At 50.3% G+C, this 22610-nt stretch overlaps 2 protein-coding genes across 6 annotated transcripts in view; both read left to right on the forward strand.

The window, feature by feature from the left end:
* LOC130385512 (abl interactor 2-like) overlaps positions 1-7495 on the forward strand; it is a 33473-nt gene extending 25978 nt beyond the window's left edge. For 3 of the 5 annotated variants that reach the window (XM_056594026.1, XM_056594029.1, XM_056594030.1), the window contains 4 exons: positions 808-960; positions 2811-2888; positions 3496-3702; positions 4318-7495. In XM_056594026.1, the coding sequence (XP_056450001.1) occupies positions 808-960; positions 2811-2888; positions 3496-3702; positions 4318-4493 (614 nt within the window). In that variant the 3' untranslated portion in view covers positions 4494-7495. The remainder of the gene's footprint in view (positions 1-807; positions 961-2810; positions 2889-3495; positions 3703-4317) is intronic. The other 2 variants (XM_056594027.1, XM_056594031.1) reach the window with 1 other exon arrangement.
* A 2284-nt stretch (positions 7496-9779) lies between these two features.
* Positions 9780-22610, forward strand: part of LOC130385444 (protein Shroom2-like) — a 35955-nt gene continuing 23124 nt past the window's right edge. The window contains exons 1-3 of the mRNA XM_056593946.1: positions 9780-10617; positions 10691-10884; positions 21570-21712. Coding sequence (XP_056449921.1) covers positions 10696-10884; positions 21570-21712 — 332 coding nt within the window. The 5' untranslated portion in view covers positions 9780-10617; positions 10691-10695. The remainder of the gene's footprint in view (positions 10618-10690; positions 10885-21569; positions 21713-22610) is intronic.

Genomic DNA, 22610 nt, shown 5'->3' on the forward strand with positions numbered 1-22610 from the left:
GTGGGGGAAATACCAGAGATGTCAGAGAACCGACATGTTATGCGCCATAACACCAACAGCAGAACGGTTATCCAAATAACAAAGAAGTGTACAACAGTCGTAGCTCATTGTCTCATTGGCTGGCCAAATTCTCTTGGAGGGCAAAGCAAAGATGGGGAGGTAACCTGGCCCCTTATGACGACATATGGGGCCAAATTTGAAATCAAAATTCGTTTTTTCAAAGGCAGAGCAGGATACCTAGTGCTCGTTTTACACCTAACGGCATTTCTAGCTACTGGGGAACCATAGGTAGGCTAGGGGAACTCATATTAATGTTAGGAAACCTCATAAAGTGACATTTTCATGCCATGGGACCTTTAAGTTTGTGTTTTTGAGTTTTGATTGTGGTTCAGTGTGTCGCTCGGTGAGTTGATTTAACGCACACACACAAAGATCCAGAGTGTGTTTGGAGTTCTTCTCTGTTTCCGTGGTTTCAGTCGGTCCATCGCGCCTCTCCTCCTCATCCCATAGTCGCCATGGATCCATCGCCAGCCCCTGGCTGCGTCTTGTTGATGTTGTCGTGTTTTGAATGCACCGGGCTGGATGTCGTCACGCCGCTACCATGCTACCGCTACCATGCTACCGCTACATAGCCGCTGTCATTCCATGCTGGTGTACCTGCTCTGTTGGTTTCTGCTGATCAAACCTCATCCTCCATTCAGTGGATGAGACTCACAGTGTCGGCGCCTCATTGGTCCAGCTTCAGCCTTTAGAATGTGATGATGAGGATGAGAATACGCTAACGTCCGTGTGTCCCCCCCCCCCCAGGTGCGCCTCAGTTCTACTCGATGAACCGGCCGCTGCAGACGGTGCAGAGCCCCCCGGTGGGGGGGTCCTTGCCCTACCGCCGGCCCTCCTCTGTCACCGGGCAGCCCGCCCACCACCAGCTCAACGGGGGCCCGCACTACACCCAGGGCCAAGGTACCGGCCGGGGCCACGTCGCCTCGCTCTGCACACATGCTCGCTGGAGCTGTGCTGCGAGGTGTATACACTCTGTGTTAACACTCGGGGCATTTACACTCGGTGTTTACGCTCGGGGTGTTTACACTCAGGGAGTTTACACTTGGGTGTTTACACTCAGGGCGTTTACAGTCAGGGCGTATACACTCTGGGCGTTTACACTCAGTGTTTACGCTCTGTGTTTACACTCAGGGCGTTTACACTCGTTGTTTACACTCAGGGCGTTTACGCTCAGTGTTTTCACTCAGGGCGTTTACACTCGGGCGTTTACTCTCGGGCGTTTACGCTCAGGGCGTTTACGCTCGGGCGTTTACGCTCGGGCGTTTACACTCAGGGCGTTTACGCTCGGTGTTTAAACTCAGGGCGTTTACGCTCGGTGTTTACACTCGGGGTGTTTATACTCAGGGCGTTTAGCAGGCGCTTTACCCAGCGCGACTTACAATAAGTCTGTCAGGAGCAAGAGAAACAACAGTATGTCTCTGTGGGTACGGTTAGGATGTTCATAGAAGCGTCTGTCTGTGTTGTGTGTCTGTGTGAGAGCGATGGTTCATTGTTCAATACACCTTAAGTTCATGCACTTTATTCCTGCAGAACCGAATTGCTTATCCAGCTTTAGGATGACGCTGCTAAATCAATTGCAAGATGGTTCATGGGTGTCACAAAAAAACATTAATTGTTTCTTGTAAAATGGGTTATGCTACCTTGAATACGTTCAAGCAACATGGAGATGCAAACAGTTGACTCTTTTTTTTTTTTATAGGGGAGATATCATTAAACTAAGTTATAATGAAGGCAAAACATAAACTACATATATTATAACCTTGTTTATCTTTAACATTAATAATAACAATAACACAAAACCTGCAGCAACCCATTCTGGCTCCAACAAATCCCTTCTGCTTGCTGTATTCATGAGGTTGGTGTTGGCTCCATCAGTGGAAGAAGACTTTGTAGGATAGAGACGGTCTCTCCCTGTGATGACCTCTAGTCTCCCTGTCTCAGTGCTCAGTCCTCTGTTGTGTTGAAGACGTTCTTCCAGGATGCAGAACATCTGTTCTCTGCCTCCGGTCCAACACCTGGCTGATCTCATCATGTGATGATTGGTTCTGCTCTGACGGGTCCTCACACCTCACTATCTGTCTCCCGTGTTTATATATATATCCCTCTGTCTTTCTCTCACTTAAACTCTTTCTCTGTCTCACTTTCTCTCTCTGTCTCCCTGTGTGTGTGTGTGTGTGTGTGTGTGTGTGTGTGTGTGTGTGTGTGTGTGTGTGTGTGTGTGTGTGTGTGTGTGTGTGTGTGTGTGTGTGTGTGTGTGTGTGTGTGTGTGTGTCGCTCTGTCTCTCTTGTATGTGCGTGTCTGTTTTTGTCACTGTTTCTGTTACTGTTTCCCCATATCTCTCTGTCTCTATGTGTGTGTCTCTCTCTCTCTCTCTCTCTGTCTGTCTGTCTGTCTGTCTGTCTGTCTGTCTGTCTGTCTGTCTGTCTGTCTGTCTGTCTGTCTGTCTGTCTGTCTGTCTGTCTGTCTGTCTGTCTGTCTCCCCCTCTCTCTCCCCCTCTCTCTCTCTGTCTGTCTGTCTGTCTGTCTCTCTCCCGCTCTCTCTCCCGCTCTCTCTCCCGCTCTCTCTGTCTGTCTGTCTGTCTGTCTGTCTGTCTGTCTGTCTGTCTGTCTGTCTGTCTGTCTGTCTGTCTGTCTGTCTGTCTGTCTGTCTGTCTGTCTGTCTGTCTGTCTGTCTGTCTCTCTCTCTCTCTCTCTCTCTCTCTCTCTCTCTCTCTCTCTCTCTCTCTCTCTCTCTCTCTGTGTGTGTCAGGCCCGCCCCCCCCCCCAGCCATGCAGATCACCCCCCAGCTCCCTCTGGTGGGCTTCGTGGCCCGAGTGCAGGAGACCAGTAAGTCCCGCCTCCTAGACTCCGCCTCCTGGACTTGAGGACCGCCTCACCATGTGGTCGCACGGTGCAATGAACGCATGAACAGATGAACGCATGAATGCATGCTCTCTTCCTTTTGTAATGGGTCAAGCTCCCTCCCTCCATCTCGACTGTGTCTCTCTGTCTCCGTCTCTCTCTCTGGCTCTCTCCCGCCGTCTCTCTCCTTCTCTGTCTGTCTCTCCGTCCGTCCGTCCGTCCGTCCGTCCGTCCGTCTCTCTCTCCCTTTGCATGGACAACGTTTCCTGGGTCTGTCTTCACTCTCTTAGACAAGATCTCTCCCGCCTTCCTCTTGATGGGCCCAAGGTTACCATGGTAACCCACAGCATGCGTGGTTCCAGGAGGACGATACCCCAGCATGCACTGCTCTCCCTACACTGCCTACTCTCCTGAACAGTTAAATGGTTGTTGTCTTGTTGTTGTGGTATTAATGTTTGGGGATTTCGCTCTCGCCGTGAATCGTGAGTGACAGATGCCTTTGTCGGTCCCGCCCCCTTCTCTCCTCCAATCGCTGGTCCCGCCCCCGGTGTCCCCTCTCCTGATTGGCCGTTCTCTGTGTCACTCCACCCAGTCTCGGACGTGCCCCCGCCCCCTCCGCCCGCCGAGGAGCCGGTGTTTGAGGAGCTGGCCCCGCCCCCCCCCCTGCAGGAGGAGTACGAGGAGGAGGAGCTGGACGGGGAGGAGGAGGAGGAAGAGGAGGAGTCGGCCGTGGTGGAGTACAGCGACCCCTACGCCGAGGAAGACCCCCCGTGGGCCCCCCGCACCTACCTGGAGAAAGGTGAGTCCCTCCGCGTTAGACCCCGCCCCTCGTTAGGCTGCTGCTCGTTAGACCCCCCTGGCCCCCCCCACCTACCTGGAGAAAGGTGAATCCCTCCTCGTTAGACCACGCCCCTCGTTAAGCTGCTGCTCGTTAGACCCCCTCGTTAGGAGGACCCCCCCCACCTACCTGGAGAAAGGTGAGTCCCTCCTCGTTAGGCCCGCCCCTCGTTAGGAGGACCCCCCCCCCACCTACCTTGAGAAAGGTGAGTCCCTCCTCGTGAGGCCCGCCCCTCGTTAGGAGGACCCCCTCCCCACCTACCTGGAGAAAGATTAGCTCGTTCGGCCCCCCCTCGATAGGCTGCTGCTCGTTAAGCTCCCTAAGGCTTCAGGTCAAGGGTCAAGGTCATCGGTTCTGACCAATCACGGGGCGGAGGCGGGTCTAGGGGCCTCAGCAGGGAGCAGGATGTGAGTCGGACCCCACAGCCTGCCACACAGGGATAAGCCTTCGGGCTTCATCGTGACAGCCCTGACTGTTCATGTATTTCAACGTATGACACAGAGTGCTGTTCATGTTTTACATCAAAAGGGTCAAATGAAATCACTCAGGACCCTGCCTCTCCCCTTCCCCCCCCAGTGGTGGCCATCTACGACTATGCGAGGGACAAGGAGGACGAGTTGTCCTTCATGGAGGGGGCCATCATCTACGTGATCAAGAAGAACGACGACGGCTGGTACGAGGGCACCATGGGGGGCACCACCGGCCTGTTCCCCGGGAACTACGTGGAGAGCATCATGCACTACGCCGACTAGAGGCCCCGCCCCCACAGGGGGGGAGAGGGGGGGGAGCCCACCAGAGCCCCGCCCCCCCTTCCCGCGCCAGGGGAACAAGTCAGGGACTTTGGTCAGACAGAGCATGATCACTCTACTGGGAGGACTGGGAGGATCTACCCGACTGGGAGCTGGATTGGGAGCCTGACTGGGGGGGAACTGGACTGGGAGAACTGGGAAGAAATACCTGACTGGGAGGAAGAATTTTCCATTTTTCTTTTTTTGAAGGAGTTCTAAACGACAAACTGACGTTGGCCCGTCGCCATTTTGTTTCTCCGCTCCTCTCCATATATACTCTAACCTGTAATACAATATTCTTTACTCATTATTCAGCATTTGGGAGATTTAGTTTTACGCGGTTGCGACTTCTCATTCCGACCTTTGTTCCGATCTTTCTAAGCAGTATTTATTTGGCCTCAGTAGTTGGACGGGGTTGTGGGTTTGAAACCGGGGTTTGTTGTTTTGTCGTTGATGTTTTTAATCGTGTTCTCCACGCAGCCAGCCCTGGAAGGGGCGGGTCTTGCGTTTGACGTCGCCGACCGACCAAGAAGAAATCCTGAACTTTCTAGAATTCTGAATCTGAGAGTTCCGGAACGTGGAACCAAAGGTTCCAATGTGCCAAAGCCCTCGAAGCTACAGAGTATAAGCACAGACAAAGTCCTACACTAGACTAAAGTAGACACATGAATCTATATATATGAAAGATATATAAATGTATACGATATCAAAGTCCCGCTTAGTTAGAAAAACAGAAGTATTTTTTTACAGGTTGATTTGGAACGGGTTATCGTAACTTACTAGTAACCTTTTGACTGACAGGGGGGCGTGACACCACTAGGCTCCGCCCCCTGCTGTTTTTAGGGCGGGACCACCCTCCCCCACACAGGGAGCCATCCCATAATTCAGCCCGACAGCCACAAAGTCGCTTCCCCCTTCGTGCAAAACAATAATAGACGCTTCCGACTTTCGTAGCTCGTAAACGTAAAGTTTGTTGGGAGTTCTCAACAAAAAGGCGATAAACGAGGCCTCGTTTCCATGGTGATATTAATTGTGTAAACTGAGATGTATTTTTGAAGGGCTTTAACAACTATTACGGGCCTGGTTTGTATTTGACTTCTTTTAGTGGGTTTCCATTCCGTTGCCGGGTGACAGACGCATGTTTCGATATGAAAAAAGCCGATGTTTCTTTTGTCCCCCGGCCGGCGGTCTTAAAGTCTTAATATTTCCGATGAGTGGTTGTTTTTATTTTCGGTTCTCGGGACCCGTGCCATAACCAAGTGCTTGTTCTGTCTGACGCTTGTCTCTTCATCGCAATAAATATCAGCCCCGTCACGGGAACCGTTTGCATCGGAAAACAAACTCAGCGTTATTTGTTCTCTTATGTTTCTTTCCTTTTAGGGGCGGGGCTTAAAGCACACATTCATGTAGTATTAAAGATGTCAAAGTATGTTGAGAGGAAGTGATGATAAATGTTGATGTATTAAGTCCTAACCAACGGAGACTCCATATGAACTTAAGCCAGCAAGCTAGCTAACCGCTATGTTAGCTAACTTCTGCGTTAGCTAACTTATTAGCTAGCCGCGGGTAACACCACGGCTAGCTAATGTAGCGGTTAGCTAACGAATTCTCTAACGACATTCTCTCCAGCTTTTCGGTTCTGACTGGGACAGGATGGGGATGTTGTCTTAAAGTGTTTATGATTAGAAACAGAGAAGACAGACGTCCTCAGCTTTTGTTTATGAAGGATCTCATGTTTTATCTTTAACCTCACTTTAGCTTTCATTGTTGAGACAAAGCGGGTAAAAAACACCTGGAACAGGTGAAGATCACGGGTGAGGATCGCGGATGAACATCTGGGACAGGAGATCACAGGTGAAGATCACAGGTAAGGATCAAAGGTGAAGATCCCAGGTAAGGATCAAAGGTGAAGATCCCAGGTGATCAGAAGTGAACATCACAGGTGAACATCTGGGACAGGTGATCACAGGTGAAGATCACAGGTAAGGATCAAAGGTGAAGATCCCAGGGGCCTCATGTACTAAGGTTGCGTACGCACAAAAACGTGGCGTACGTCCTTTTCCACGCTCACGTTCAGATGTACAAAACGTGAAATGACCGTAAAAATGTGCGGTCCCCACGCCAGCTCCAGAGCTGTCGTACGCACGTTTCTACAGCTATTGTTCCTTTGGCGACACTTAGAGGTGACGCTGGGAAACTGGGAAAAAAGGTGAAAACCATGACTCAGAGTGATTTGCACATCAGAGACACACTAATGAACGATTAACACACCTTGCAATTATATGGGTGGCTATAAAAGCATGCGCAATGGATGAAGAAAATTGTTTTAAAAATGGCTGCGTTAGCGTTGTTAGAGGACATCGCAAATGGTCAAATCCGAAGGGAACGTATATTTAGGGAACGCGAGGACTTACTCTCAAATGATGATGATTGGCTCTTGAGCCGATTTCGTTTCCCCAGGCCAATATTACTGGAGCTGTGCGCAGAGCTGCGGCCGGCCCTAGAGCGCCACACAGCCAGGAGCCAGGGGTTGTCCGTGCCCACACAGGTGCTGACCACGCTGGGGTTCCTGGCAACAGGGGCCTTCCAGCGGGATCGGTCAGGAGTGTGCCAGTCCACCCTGAGCCGAGCCATGCCAGCTGTGTGGGACGGAATCATCATATGAGATTAATATGAGTCCAGACCGGCCTCATATGCATTAATGCATTAATATGAGATAATTAATGCATTCAAAGCCGAACTACGCCGCCTTGCCCTGTGAATTCAGTTGCAGCGCAAATATAGCAGCAAGTACGTTACATTCTTAACCCAGCAGCGGTGTTGTTCAGATACTGATTAAATGGGTTTGTTAACCATGCGTAATAGTATGGCTCCATGAGTATGCGCACACGTTCTATGTGTTCTTCATCTCTGGGCACTGCGTCCCTTTATGTTTTGCAGCGGTTGCATTTGTTCTCTGTTAAAATACATGGTTAATGTATTATTTTGGATTTAATACATTTGAAAAAAAAAAACAGGAACACCACTAGTCACCAGTGGCTACGCCACTGGTGTCACCGATCAAAGCGGCCACTCTCAAATCGAAGGGGGAGAGTTCCCCCACTCCCGTCCCCCCTCCTGTTGCGGTCACGCTTCGGCGGTGGGCAGAAACCCTCCGCTTCACCTCCACCTTGAGGTCTGACCACTTTTTTTTAATTTCAGAGTGTGTGCGTTGCTGAGACCCCACTGCATTGACGGCCTCGCAAACACGCTCACTCACTTCTCTTTTGTTTTGCATTTATCCCTGTTGACAGGGTTCCAAATAGCATATGCTTGCGCATTTCTACCTCGTGGAGCAAAATCTCGAGCTCGGACTCCGTGAAGTTTCGTTTTTTGCCTCTGTTCATGGTGCCAGGTGATCGGATTAAGAGGTGAATCTCAGGTCCAGAGGCCTATTTAAATGAAATTGCATATTTAAATGAGGGCGTGGACAGGGAGGAGTTTCGCACCTCGGCATATGCGCTCAATTCCACGTTGATTGAGATGTACAAAAGAAACGTGCTTGGATCCATGCGTTCGCACACTTTGATACATCTGAATTTATTTGTGCGTAAGACAGTTTCTGGGTTTTGGCGTACGCCAAGTTTCAGTATGAAATCCACGAAAGTCTTAGTACATGAGGCCCCAGGTGATCACAAGTGAACATCACAGGTGAACATCTGGGACAGGTGATCACAGGTGAAGATCACAGGTAAGGATCAAAGGTGAAGATCCCAGGTGATCACAAGTGAAGATCACAGGTAAGGATCAAAGGTGAAGATCCCAGGTGATCACAAGTGAAGATCACAGGTGAACATCTGGGACAGGTGATCACAGGTGAAGATTTTCTGTGTTTGTGGATTAAAGACCCACCCCCCCCCCCTCGCTGAAGTCTCCCTACTTTGTAAAAGGCAATACAATTATTCGGATTACTTGCACATTATGGTATCCATTAATTGCCATATCACTGTGTGTGTGTGTGTGTGTGTGTGTGTGTGTGTGTGTGTGTGTGTGTGTGTGTGTGTGTGTGTGTGTGTGTGTGTGTGTGTGTGTGTGTGCGTGCATAGAAAATATCCTGCAAAATGAACATTTTGGGTTTATCTTAAATCATAAGCCTAAATGTATTAGCCATAATTATGTTGTCTTTTTAGTTTATATATCTATATCCTCCAAATATGTCAATTGCTGGATTCAATAACATGTTTGAAATACGAAGGTGATAAACTAATCAAGTTCAGCCACGGAAAGAACGTCTAAACGGTCCTCGTCTGGGGATTGATAAAGAAAATAATTAATTTTAAATTTTAAGTCTCAAACTATAGCGGGCGCCGGGCAGACGTGTGTGTCTGAACCATGGGGACAGAAAGCTAGACAACATGATGTGTGTGTGTGGTGAATACAGACCATAATAGAGTGGCGAAGTCACACCCCTTCCGGTAGAGCCCATGGGACCGATGAGATCGAAAAATATGTATGGGTTTCAATGGAGAGATAGTAATTATCTTCTGGTCCCAGTCTTTATATGGCCCGGATTACACATATGTTGTTTGTGGATTTAAATGAAAAAAAAAATATGCCAAGAGTTTGACCGTTTATTGTGCAATTGTTCAGTTAAAGGCTGTAGAGAAAACACGAGAAAGACTACGCGTCTCGCATGTGACGTCATGCTCCCTCCGACTGGCGTGGACAAGACCGGAGAATCTCCCCGTCGGCATAACTGAAACTCTCCACATGCCCCGATTTATAATGGTTTTCACCTCTTTCGATCCTGTTATCCTCCCCTTGGAAAAAGCGGTGAAGTGGAGCAGAGAGATACACACAGGCACACACAGTTCAAATGATAAAATAATGATGATTAAATAATCATAATTTGTCAAACTGGACTACAACAACTCCTTAATATCTGCATTTAGTATGGATTAAAACATGACATTGAATATAATGCTAGCAAGAGTGCTGTTTTAATCTGTGGAACCAAGCAGGTTAAAGGCTACATTTCCCTGCGTTCAAACTGTCTGGCAATATTCTTGATGTATTTAGAAGGTTTAAATACCTTGGACATTTTTATATGATCAGTTGAATAATGACGACGATGTGAACGGACAATGCTGCAAACTAAACGCCCGAGCAAACACCAATGCACGCAAGTTCAGCTTTTGTTCAACACAGGCGAAGGTAGCCAAAGCATATTGTACAGTACACCGCTTTACTGCGCTCAATTATGGTCAAGCTACAAAAGATCTAGCATGCAGAGGCTGAAAGTTGCGTACAATGATGCTATCCTTTTAAAAAAAATACCCAGAGAGGGCAGTGCCAGTCAGATGTTGGTCCCTGCAGCAGGAGTGAGCACATTCCATGCACTTTTAAGAATCATGAAACGATTGGAGGAATCTCGGAACAGTATCGTTGTGGTACTTGTAAATCCCACTCTGAGCTGTGCTCGCTATTCCTCCAGCATGAGGCTGAAATGTTTGTAACTGACTTTTTATATTTTTGTATTGTATTTGTCTTGGGCTATTTATGGACCGGAGTCTGAAATAAAGTTTTCATATCATATATCATATAATCTATCTCCTGATATCGAAAGTATAATTAAATATACATAACTACTATACATCATTAATATATAAAAATGACACATGCGCGTTGGGGTCTTGCGTCCACCAGGGGGCGCCGCTGCACCATATCTCCACCACATGGGAGTCATCACCCGGAGGACTGATGATGTCTGGGTGTCGTGTTGTCGGGTAGAGAGGCTCTGCAGGACGGGCAGGAGAGCCGGTGACTGTCGGGTGGTTCTTTTTCTTTTAGCAAACAAAGTTCTGGAAATAACCGTGAGGATGGAGGAACCGAGAACGGAATAAGACCCGGTTCACCTGAAGAACGGAATATGACCCGGTTCACCTGTGGAGCGGAATAAGACTGGTTATTCTGCGGAGCGGAATAAGACCCGGTTCATTGTGGAGCCAGCGCATCCATGCGGGGGTTCTAGGAGATTCTCTGGGGGGTCGTCGGAGCGCGGAGGGGTTGCTGCTGAACCGGACTCCGGGAGGTCGGGATCCTAAAGACGGTACGTTAGTGTGACGTCTCTACGGTTCTTCACGGAGAGGAGGAGGTCGTGACCCGGGATGTTGTGGTTCCAGGAGCGATGACCTGGCTGAAGGAGGTGGACCGCTGGCCCGGGGGAACCCGGGACCCGGACCGGGACCAGGACCGGGACCAGGGGGACCCGGACCTCCAGGGAGAGCTGGTCCAGGTGGTCCTGGAGGGGGGGTCTCCGTGGGGCTTCACCCTGAAGGGAGGGCGAGAGCACCGGGAACGGCTCATCATCACCAAGGTGAGCTGTCTGTGTCTATCTGTCTCTCTAATGTCTGTCTCTCTAATGGCCGTCTGTCTTTCTAATGACTGTCTGTCTCTCTCTCTAATGACCGTTTGTCTGTCTCTCTAATGACTGTCCGTCTGTTTCTCCTATTGTCTGTCTGTCTCTGACGTCTGTCTGTCTCTCTAATGACTGTCTGACAGTTATCAGTATCAAAGCATACAGGTCAGTTAAGTTAGTTAAATTAAAGTTAAGTTAATGTTGACTAAACTAACAACAAGGAGATGAACACATACAATCTGTGAATCTAATGTTGGTTCTGTTGTTATACCTTTCACGTCATGTGACCTCCCATTATACAACATGTTATCGTCATGGCGATATATCGTGATAGCGTCAGCTAATGCGAGACAAAGTTCCTTCTCAAACCTCTAGTAAAGGCTAGTGTGTGGAAGCTAACCATGCTATGTGTTTAGTGTCTCATCCTCACTCATGTTACTGAGCCTCAGTTTGAATAATTCATCAGTTCATCTCAAGTGTCCCTGGAAAAAAAACCTGTATGTGATGAAGAGAAACCTCTTTTTAGGACTCGTCGGCCAGCGAAATATTTGATTCAATATTAGAGCATGATCATGGGAAAGGACAGGCAGCAAAGTTACCAAGGATACATACAGTGAGCTAATGGGTGATCAAGATTCTTATAGGGAAACGTTTGCATTGTGGGTAGTGAATACACAGGTAACCAAGATAAGTGGGAGTGACCATCTGAGAGTTTAGGATTGGCGGGAGAGGCCAAGTTAACTGCAATACACTATGGGGGATGTGGACATGTCTGCAAGTCTGCAAGCAAGGCTGCAAGAAGGTTAAAGGAATCTACACAACAAAGAAGTCAGTAGATTGGCCAGGCCTTATTATCAGACTCAGTGGCTCCAGGGGGAATGCAGATGTGAAGTATCTCAACCAGTTAGAGAGAGGAAGGGATGTAATCTTAAGATACAGGGAGAATGTATCATCTTCATCCTCATCGTCATCCGCTTATCCGGGGTCGGGTCGCGGGGGGAGCAGCTCAAGCAGGGGGCCCCAGACTTCCCTTTCCCGGGCCACATTGACCAGCTCTGACGGGGGGATCCCGAGGCGTTCCCAGGCCAGTGTTGAGATATAATCTCTCCACCTAGTCCTGGGTCTTCCCCGAGGTCTCCTCCCCACTGGACGTGCCTGAAACACCTCCCAAGGAAGGCGCCCAGTGGGCATCCTTACCAGATGCCCGAACCACCTCAGCTGACTCCTTTCTAAGTAAAGGAGCAGCGGCTCTAATCCGAGTTCCTCACGGATGGCTGAGCTTCTCACCCTATCCCTAAGGGAGACGCCAGCCACCCTTCTGAGAAAACTCATCTCGGCCGCTTGTACCCGCGATCTCGTCCTTTCAGTCATCACCCAGCCCTCATGACCATAGGTGAGGATAGGAACGAAGATCGACCGGTAGATCGAGAGCTTTGCCTTGCGGCTCAGCTCTCTTTTCGTTACAACGGTGCGGTAAAGCGAACGCAATACCGCCCCTGCTGCTCCGATTCTCCGGCCAATCTCACGCTCCACAGTACCCTCACTCGCGAACAAGACCCCGAGGTACTTGAACTCCTCCACTTGGGCTAAGGACTCATTTCCTACCCGGAGTAAGCAATCCACCGGTTTCCTGCTAAGAGTCATGGCCTCAGATTTAGCGGTGCTGATCCTCATCCCAGCCGCTTCACACTCGGCCGCCAGCCGATCCAGTGAGTGCTGAAGGTCACAGGCCGATGATCCAATGAGGACCACATCATCTGCAAAAAGCAGTGACGAGATCCTCAGACCACCGAACTGCAACCTCCTCCCCACCACGACTACGCCTCGATATCCTGTCCATGTATATCACAAACAGGATTGGTGACAAGGCGCAGCCCTGGCGGAGACCAGCACCCACTGAGAACGAAACTGACTGGCTGCCGAGAACACGAACACAGCTCTCGCTTTGGGAGTACAAAGATTGGATGGCCCTGAGGATAGACCCCCTTACCCCATACTCCCGCAGCACCTCCCACAGTTTCTCCCGGGGGACCCGGTCATACGCCTTCTCCAGATCCACAAAACACATGTAGACCGGATGGGCATACTCCCAGGCCCCCTCCAGGATCCTTGCGAGAGTGAAGAGCTGGTCCGTAGTTCCACGTCCGGGGCGAAAACCGCATTGTTCCTCTTCAATCTGAGGTTCGACGATCGGCCGAACCCTCCTTTCCAGCACCTTGGAGTAGACTTTACCAGGGAGGCTGAGAAGTGTGGCACTGTACCCGACTCCCACGCGATGTTGAATAGGCGTGTCAACCATGACAGCCCCTCAACACCCAGAGCCTTTAGCATTTCTGGCTGGATCTCATCAATCCCTGGGGCTTTGCCACTGCGGAGATGTTTGACTACCTCAGTGACCTCCACCAGGGAAATTGACGACGAAACACCATCAACCTCGAGCTCTGCCTCCAACATAGAGGGCGTGTTATTCGGATTCAGGAGTTCCTCAAAGTGTTCCTTCCAACGTCCGACGACCTCCTCAGTTGAGGTCAACAGAGTCCCATCCTTACTGTACACAGCTTGGATGGTTCCCCGTTTCCCCCTCCTGAGGTGCCGGATAGTCTTCCAGAAACACTTTGGTGCCGATCGAAAGTCCTTCTCCATGGCCTCTCCGAACTTCTCCCACACCCGCTGCTTAGCCTCCGACACGGCAGCCGCTGCAGCCCTTCGAGCCTGTCGGTACCCTGCAACCGAGTCAGGAGTCCTCCAGGATATCATATCCCGGAAGGCCTCCTTCTTCAGTCGGACGGCTTCCCTGACCACCGGTGTCCACCACGGTGTCCGAGGGTTACCGCCCCTTGAGGAGCCTAAGACCCTGAGGCCACAGCTAGCCACCGCAGCTTCAGCAATGGAGTTTTTGAACACCGCCCACTCCGGCTCAATGCCCCCAACCTCCACAGGAATGCCAGAAAAGCTCCGCCGGAGGTGTGAGTTGAAGATACCTAGGACGGGGGCCTCCTCCAGACGTTCCCAGTTCACCCGCACTACTCGTTTGGGCTTACCAGGTCTATCCGGAAATTTCCCCCATTCCCTGATCCAACTCACAACCAGATGGTGGTCGGTTGACAGTTCCGCCCCTCTCTTTACCCGAGTGTCCAAAACATGCGGCCTCAGATAAGATGACACGATCACGAAATCGATCATCGATCTTCGGCCTAGGGTACTCTGGTACCAGGTACACTTATGAGCACCCTTATGTTCGAACATGGTGTTTGTTATGGATAATCCATGACTAGCACAGAAGTCCAATAACAAACGACCGCTCGGGTTTAGATCAGGGAGGCCGTTCCTCCCCACCACGCCTCTCCAGGTGTCTCCATCGTTGCCCACGTGGGCGTTGAAGTCTCCCAGCAGAACTACGGAGTCCCCTACTGGAGCCCCATACAGGACTCCATTCAGGGTCTCCAAGAAGGCCGAGTACTCTGAGCTGCTGTTTGGTGCATACGCACAAACAACAGTCAGAGTTTTCCCCCCTACAACCCTTAGGCGCAGGGAGGCGACCCTCTCGTCTACCGGGGTAAACTCCAACACCGCGGCGCTCAGCCGGGGATTTATGAGTATCCCCACACCCGCCCGGCGCCTCACGCCCTCGGCAACTCCAGAGAAGAATAGAGTCCAACCCTTATCCAGGAGTACGGTACCAGAGCTGAGACTGTGCGTGGAGGTAAGCCCCACCAGATCTAACTGATAGCGCTCCACCTCCCTCACAAGCTCCGGTTCCTTTCCCCACAGCGAGGTGATGTTCCACGTCCCCAGAGCCAGCTTCTGCCGCCCGGGTCTGGTCCGTCGAGACCCCTGACCTTCGCTGCCACCCATGTGGCTGCGCACCCGACCCCAACGGGTCTTCCCACAGGTGGTGGGCCCATGGGATGAAGAGAGCGGGGGTGCCACGTAGTTTGTTCGGGCTGTGCCCGACCGGGCTCCGTGGCAAACCCGGCCACCAGGCACTCGCCATCGAGCCCTCCGTCTGGGCCTGGCTCCAGACGGGGGCCCCGGGCTTCCTCCGGGCCGGGTCACATCTCCTCTTTTTTCGTTCTTCATTGGAGTTTTTTGAGAATGTATCTATTCTTTTTAATGTGAAAAGCATTTATATAAACAAGGCTAATATAATTTGTACATAATTGAATATTATAGTTATGATTGATATTTACACGACTGTGTGTGTGTGTGTGTGTGTGTGTGTGTGTGTGTGTGTGTGTGTGTGTGTGTGTGTGTGTGTGTGTGTGTGTGTGTGTGTGTGTGTGTGTGTGTGTGTGTGTGTGTGTGTCTGTGTGTGCGTCTGTGCAGTAGTGTTGGAGTAGTAGTGCTTGTAGTTAGTGCATGCTGCATGCTGCATGCTACTCTCAGCTACTGCCACCGGATAGCCCTTTGTTATCAGGGGCGAAAAGAGGAGCCGAGTGCGTCAGTCTCCTCAGCCGGTACAGCCTCTCCACTGCCAAGATCTGGTAAACGCCTCCCCGTGGCACACATGGTAACTGGTCCCTTGCGGCCCAAGGCTAAGTTGTACAGGATCTCGGAGCAGCAGTGGGTCCCAGAGACGTGGCATTCAGGCCCATCGGTGAGTGGAAATGCCCTGTTGCCCGTCAACCACTGTCCCAGTTATGGGTTAATAGCCCCAGCTTGGGTAAATAGTGAAGACCCCAACGGCGGAGCAGGCGGAAGATGGTCGGCATGAGAACCACCAAAACGGCTGGGAAGGCGGAAAAAGTCAACCCCATAGCCACTAGGGCTGTCACTTTTTATTCGAAGTTCGAATATTCGTTCGAAGGTGGGGTGAAAAGTTCGAATTCGAAGTGTAATTCTCCATTCGAACTGTAAAAATGCGCTATAAAGAAGAGAGCGGCGAGTGGCTTTTCCTCAATAAAGCGGCCCTCCTGGATCCCCGCTTCTCCCGGTTAGTCCACCTTTCCCCTGCACAGAAACATCTCGTGACTGAAAGCCTCTCACATGAGCTCATTGAAACGGAGACCGACACTGATCGCACACGACAGGGAGAAAAGTCCGCTGCTGCGCTGGGCGCGATGGGCAGCCTGTAGCGGCTGCAGCTGCAGCGGTAACGGAGAGCTGCGAGACTACTTGTAATTTTCTTTACAAGTACAAAAGAGCAGCATGCCGTGTTGGAAGTCGGCCTCACAGATTGTTCGTTTATATAGGCTGTGTGTGCCATGGACGACATGCGCTCCGCATATCGCGCTCCGAGCATTTTTTTTTTTTTTTATATAGTTCTATGGGGGGGGGGGGGGGGGGGTCGAATGTATTCGAATGTATTCGAATTAATTACGGACATTCGAAATTCGTTCGAATTTCATTTTTGGAAAAAGTGACAGCCCTAATAGCCACGTGGGTTAACTGACCGGACCACCGGCAGCACCCTGCGACTCCTGCCAGACGAAGGTTTTCATGGGTTCCCTCATGCCATTGGAGGTCAATCTGGTATGTGAAGATGGTGGGAGTGAGGTCTGCGCACCCACACCCTCACCTTAATCCTCACCTATGCGCAAGCTTCTTGCTCCCCCCCCCAAAAAAAATGTCCTGTGGCGTTGTGGAATGGTGGTGGGTACAGGCCAAGGATGTGGCTGGGAGTATCTCGCTAACGCATGCACACAGGCGGCCATGGAGTGATGGTCGTTAAGACTGTGGGATGGAGCAGCGCGTCTTGTCGTAAGCTTCCATTGCGACTGAGCAGCCCCACACTGCTCAGCCCTGAGATGGGGAAGGACCTAGAAAAGGTGGTCCAAAAATTGTCTGCTCCCCGTATTCCGGACGGTAAGCCGCCACCGTCGGAGCATCCCCTCTCGCGGTCGAAAAATAAAAGATAAAAATAAGCTTCATGGAACGTTCGCACACTGCTGCACCTTCTTCTGGAAGGGGGTCCCGGAAGGCACTCGCCGTCATCATGGAGTTGGCTTTGCTGTGAAGTCTATTCTGCTGCAGCGCATTCCGGAATCCCCCATCGGCATCAATGGACGAATATTGACGTGCAATCCCCTGGCAAACGAACGCTTTGCCAACCTCATCAGTGCATGTGCACCCACGCTTGATGCCAAGCATAACATCAAAGAGGATTTCTACAGAGCTCTGGATACCATATTACAGAAAACCCCAGCGACGGACAGGCTCATACTCATGGGAGATTTCAATGCTAGAGTGACACGGAGCACCTGGTATGGAGTAAAGTCACTGGCCAGCGTGGAGTGGGGAAGATGAACCACAACGGGCTCAGACTCCTCTCCCTCTGTGCAGAGCACCAGCTGGTCATTACCAACACCATCTTTCATATGAAGAACAGGCTTAAGACCACCTGGCAGCATCCCCGCTCAAAACATTGGCATTATTATTATTATTATTATTATTATCTCCTTGACTATGTGATTGTCTGTCAAAAGAACAGAAAAGATGTCCTCACCACCCGTGTCATGCGGGGAGTGCTGGACTGACCACCTCACGGTCAGATCCAAACTACTCATTAGCCTTCAGCCCCGTGGCCCGAGGACAGCTCCAAACAAGACACTCAACCATACAGCGCTGAACAGCCCCACCACCAAAGACAACCTTCGACGGCTTCTTGCTGAAAACCTCTATAAGATCCCGGAGGAATCAGCCGACTGGCCAGCTCTGCGCCAGGCTATTCATAGCGCAGCCGTAGAGGTGCTCGATCAGCCAAGGAAACGTCACCAGGACTGGTTTGACTGTAACTCAGCTGAGGTACAGTCACTGCTAAAAACCAAGCATGAGGCCCACAAAGCTCTCCTGTCCTGCCCTGGATCTCCCACCCTTAACCCATTTATGCCTAAAACGCCTGCTAAAAACGCCTGCTAAAATCCTATGCTATTCTAGGAAAAATAACCTCATTTCCTGAGGTTTTTCTGAGAAAATAGTAAGAATTGTCAACGTCTACATAAACCTTAATATCTAAGCCTCTGGAGCACCTAGAAACATGAAATAAAAAGCATTTTAAAGGTAAGAACTACAGGTTTTATTAAAACATGCTCCCTGAGCACAACCATAACAGCAACATTTTAAAAACATTCTCAAAACAAGATTAAGAAGAAAAAACAGTATAAATCAATGATATAAAATACAACAAATAACATTTTAACCAAAGCATGGTAAAGGCACACCCCTGACCTGCAGATCCAGCAACAACTTCACGCTGGTGTAAAAGTTGTCCATGTAAACACACAAGTTTGACCCAAAATACGGTTTAGCCAGGTATGACACAATCCGGTAAGCCAGGCCTGTCTCGGTCTTGCCTGCAATGGCCCCTGTGTAAACTTGAAAATTGTTTATGTAGCCTGTATTGCTCTCTGCCATGACCCACACCTTTATCCCCCACTTCACCGGCTTCATGGGGAGGTACTGCCGGAAGGCAAGGCGTCCCTTGTATTTTACCATGGACTCATCCACGCTCACAAACCCATTGACCTCATAGAGGGCCTGGAACTGATGCAAGAGGAGGTCCATGAACCGCTGGATCTTCCACAGATTATCGGATTTATCCAAGGGTCCAAGTTATCTTCTAGATGGAGATATCTGAAAATGCATATATGACAAAGAATTTGAGCCTGACATTTATTTCCATCATTGTGTTTATTTGTATTATGTTATTTATAGTATTTATATTCATAATTGTATTACTATTTATTCATTATTCCATTATTGTATTTATAACTAACATCATTGTATTTATTCAATATCAACCATCATCACCATTAGTAATTGCTATAGCACCACTATCATTACTGGCCATTCCGTTTTCTAAGAGAAGAGAATGGAACTCGGAAGAGAGCACAAGAAAAGAAAACATAAATATTTACCTCCAGATCATGTCGAAACGGTCCCTTGACATTTGTTTGGTAGAGCCACTTAGTTTGCCTCCAGTAATCGCGGCGTGCTGGTAGCTTTAAAATTCGAAAGCAAAGACACAGCCCGAGGAATGTTTTCATTTCTGTTTTCGGGACCGGGGTCCACTTGAGGTCGCGGGGGTCTGAGCTCGTACCTGTTGCGCGTACCGATTCGTTGGAATCCGATCCAGTGGATCAACCGGCACAAAATCATTCTCGTCCTCATTCTCATACTCAAATCCCTTGAATTCTATGACAATATCACTGCCATCGCTATCAAAATCCTCCATGTTCATTGCTACTTCTCGGTCGCCAGATAGACGCGTCGCTAAAAACAAACATAGAATATCGCGTGGCTATATGATTGATTTACGTGATTTTCAGCCAACCAAAGTTCGTTTTGGTGGTCTCCTGATCTTTACCAAAGCCTTAAGACCCACCCCATGTGTATTTTTAACCAACCAGAGTGAGTTATATGCTGCATTCGTCATGAAAACAGCACGTGTACAAAATGCTGCGCTACGCAGCAACCGGCAGGAAAGCCTATGTTGCGCTACGCAGCAACCGGCAGGAGGGGCTATGCTGCGCTACGCAGCATCCGGCGCCAATGGGTTAAAACCACCTTTACTGCTGCAAGAACAGCAACCCCGCGAGCCCTCAGGAATATGGAGGACACCTGGTGGGTGCAAAAGGCGCAAGAGATCCAGAACCTGGCAGATTGCAACAACACTCAAGGCTTTTACGATGCCATAAAAACATTGTACGGCCCCAGGAAGCGGGCGATTGCCCCAGTCCGATCAGCTGATGGGTCCACACTCTTCAAGGACCGCCACGAGATTCTTGACGGTTGGGCACATCATTTTGAGAGTCTCCTTAACCACGCCAACCTTGTCGACGCACATATTCTGGATAATCTCCCAGACCTGCCGCTAACCATGCACCTGGACACCCCACCACTTTACTCCAAATCTAGTCTCGCAAAGCCAGACCAAACTACAGCAAGTAGAATGGTCTGGAACCACGCTATTTAGAGCCGTCTATCCGGGGGGAAACTGGGCTGGCCTGTTTTTGTTTATTTAAACCAATCACAATCGTCTAGGGCGGGGCTAACCCCGGGAAGCAGCAGCGGTGTCCATCCAAAATAGTGGATGAATAACATCTTTCTTCTTTCTTCCTCAGCAAATGCTGCAAGCAAATCTTTTGAAGTTCTTTGCAATTTTCGACGGAAAGAGCCAAACATGCTAGCTTTACAGCGCCGTCAAAGTCCTCTTCAAAACTCGCCATACTGCCTAGTTTCCGAGTTTGAGGGGGAGCACAATACGGGAAAAGCCAGCAACAGGAAGGGGAGGAGTAGCGGTGGAATCCGACGCTGAGCTATAGACGCTGTCCATTTCCGCTCAGCCAGACTACTCCAAATCCAGCCAGCCATTGCAGGGCTGACGAACAATAAAAGCGCTGGACCCGATGGAATCCCTGCAGAGGTTTTCAAAAACAGAGGATACATCCTCACGCGTCGCCTGCACCTCCTGATCCAAAACATCTGGGAACATGGGACCCTCCCACAGGTCTGGAAGGATGCTAACATCGTGGTCATTTATAAACAGAAAGGAGACAGAGCAGTATGCGGCAACAGTCGCGGAATATCTCTCCTCTCCATCGCAGGGAAAGTCCTGGCCAAGATCATGCTCGGCAGATTGGTTGAGCACATCTCAGAAGGTGTGCTCAACCAGATCCACGAAAGACATGTTTTTTGTCTTGAGGCAGCTCCTGGCGAAGAGCGGAGAACATCACAAAGTCCTTTACATAGCCTTCATCGACCTCAGTAAAGCTTTTGACACGTCAACCGTGAGTTGCTCTGGAAACACCTCTGCAAACTTGGGGTACCACCCAAGTTTCTTAGCATCCTACAGCAGCTGCATGACGGGATGCAAGCCAGAGTGCTCACAGGAGAACTCCAGTCAGAGTTTTTCAAGGTAAACGTTGGGGTGAAGCAAGGCTGTGTCTTGGCTCCGGTGCTCTTTAACATCCTCCTCTCTGCCATCACCGGCCTCTTCCACAGTGTCATGGGACATGAAGACGGTGTCCATGTGGAATACCGCCTTGATGGAAGCCTCTTCAACATCCGTCGGCTCCAGGCCCACACAAAGACAAAGACCCGCCAAATCTGTGAGCTTCAGTATGCGGATGACTGTGCCATCTTAGCTCATAGCCGGACACTATGCAGCACACCCTCAACACAATGTCCAGTCTTTACCAATCCTTTGGCCTACAGGTTAACATTAAAAAAACTGAGGTCATGTCCCATCTCAACACCCCCCCCCCCCCAGTTCCACTTAAAACAGTGGATCACTCCACCTCAAGGTAAACGTTGGGGTGAAGCAAGGCTGTGTCATGCTCCCTTGACCCAGAAATACACACCCGGATCAATGAAGCCTCTAAAGTGTCTGTCTGTGTCTCTCTGTATGTGTGTCTGTCTGTTTGTTTGTCTCTCTCTGTGTCTCTGTGTGTGTGTGTGTCTCTCTCTGTGTGTGTGCGTGTGTGTGTGTCTGTCTGTGTGTGTGTCTCTCTCTGTGTGTCTCTCTGTGTGTCTCTCTCTCTGTCTCTCTGTGTGTCTCTCTCTCTCTGTCTCTCTGTCTCTCTGTGTGTCTCTCTCTCTGTCTCTCTGTGTGTCTCTCTCTGTGTGTCTCTCTCTGTCTCTCTCTCTGTCTCTCTCTGTGTGTCTCTGTGTGGTGGTCTGATGCTGACCTGTCTCCCCCCCAGGTGGAGGCGGGCCCCGGGGCCGGGGGCCTCCAGGTGGGGGACGAGGTGGTCCAGGTGGGGGGGGTCCCGCTGGGGGGCTGGAGGCAGGAGGCCATCGCCATGGTGAAGAGCGCCCAGCGCACCCTGGTGCTGGGGGTCCGACGGTACACACACACACACACACACACACACACACACACACACACACACACACACACACACACACACACACACACACACACACACACACACACACACACAGGGGCCTGAGAGACGACCTGATCATTAGATAGATAGATACTTTATTGTCATTGCACATGTCCCAAGTACAGAGCAACGAAATTACCAGTTACATCCCGTCCAAGAAACATAAAAAACAGTGTGGGGAGACAGGACGGAGAGACTGTCGGGGCGCACATGCGGTCCCTCGTTAGATAAGAAAAAGGTCAACAAGAGGGTAAACGAGGGGGGGGAAAAGTTGTTTTGTTGTTAACTTCAGAGTTTTATTTTCCTTAATGAGTTTCTCTTCTCACTCATCAGTACAAACGTCCTCATGGCCGAGAGACACTGGGCACCACAGGGGCTCTCTCTCTCTCTCTCTCTCTCTCTCTCTCTCTCTCTCTCTCTCTCTCTCTCTCTCTCTCTCTCTCTCTCTCTCTCTCTCTCTCTCTCTCTCTCTCTCTCTCTCTCTCTCTCTCTCTCTTCCTTCCCCCCCCCCCCCCCCCCCCTGGTCCTAGCTCCTACCAGTGAGCGGTGTTAACTGGGTGTACACCTTGTCAGAATAATAACCCCCCCGCCTGCTGAAATGGCAACAAAGTCTTAAAGGCTGAGTCCAATTACCAGCCTCAAATCCACCGGCTTTACGGACCACGCCAAGTCGGCCGGGGGGGCGGGGGTGCTGCCTCCCGGCCTCTCTCCTAAGTCGACCCTGAGCTCAAACCAAACGAAACACAAAACGAACACACAGAATGATTCACTTTGGTTAAAGTCGGCTCTTCACCCAACGGTGGCGGCTGTGCGTCAGTCCGAAGTGTTGCTGCGTCCCCCGTCCCCCCCGTCCCC

Source organism: Gadus chalcogrammus, chromosome 7 (assembly GCF_026213295.1).
Source record: "Gadus chalcogrammus isolate NIFS_2021 chromosome 7, NIFS_Gcha_1.0, whole genome shotgun sequence".
NCBI classification, from domain to species: Eukaryota; Metazoa; Chordata; class Actinopteri; order Gadiformes; family Gadidae; genus Gadus; species Gadus chalcogrammus.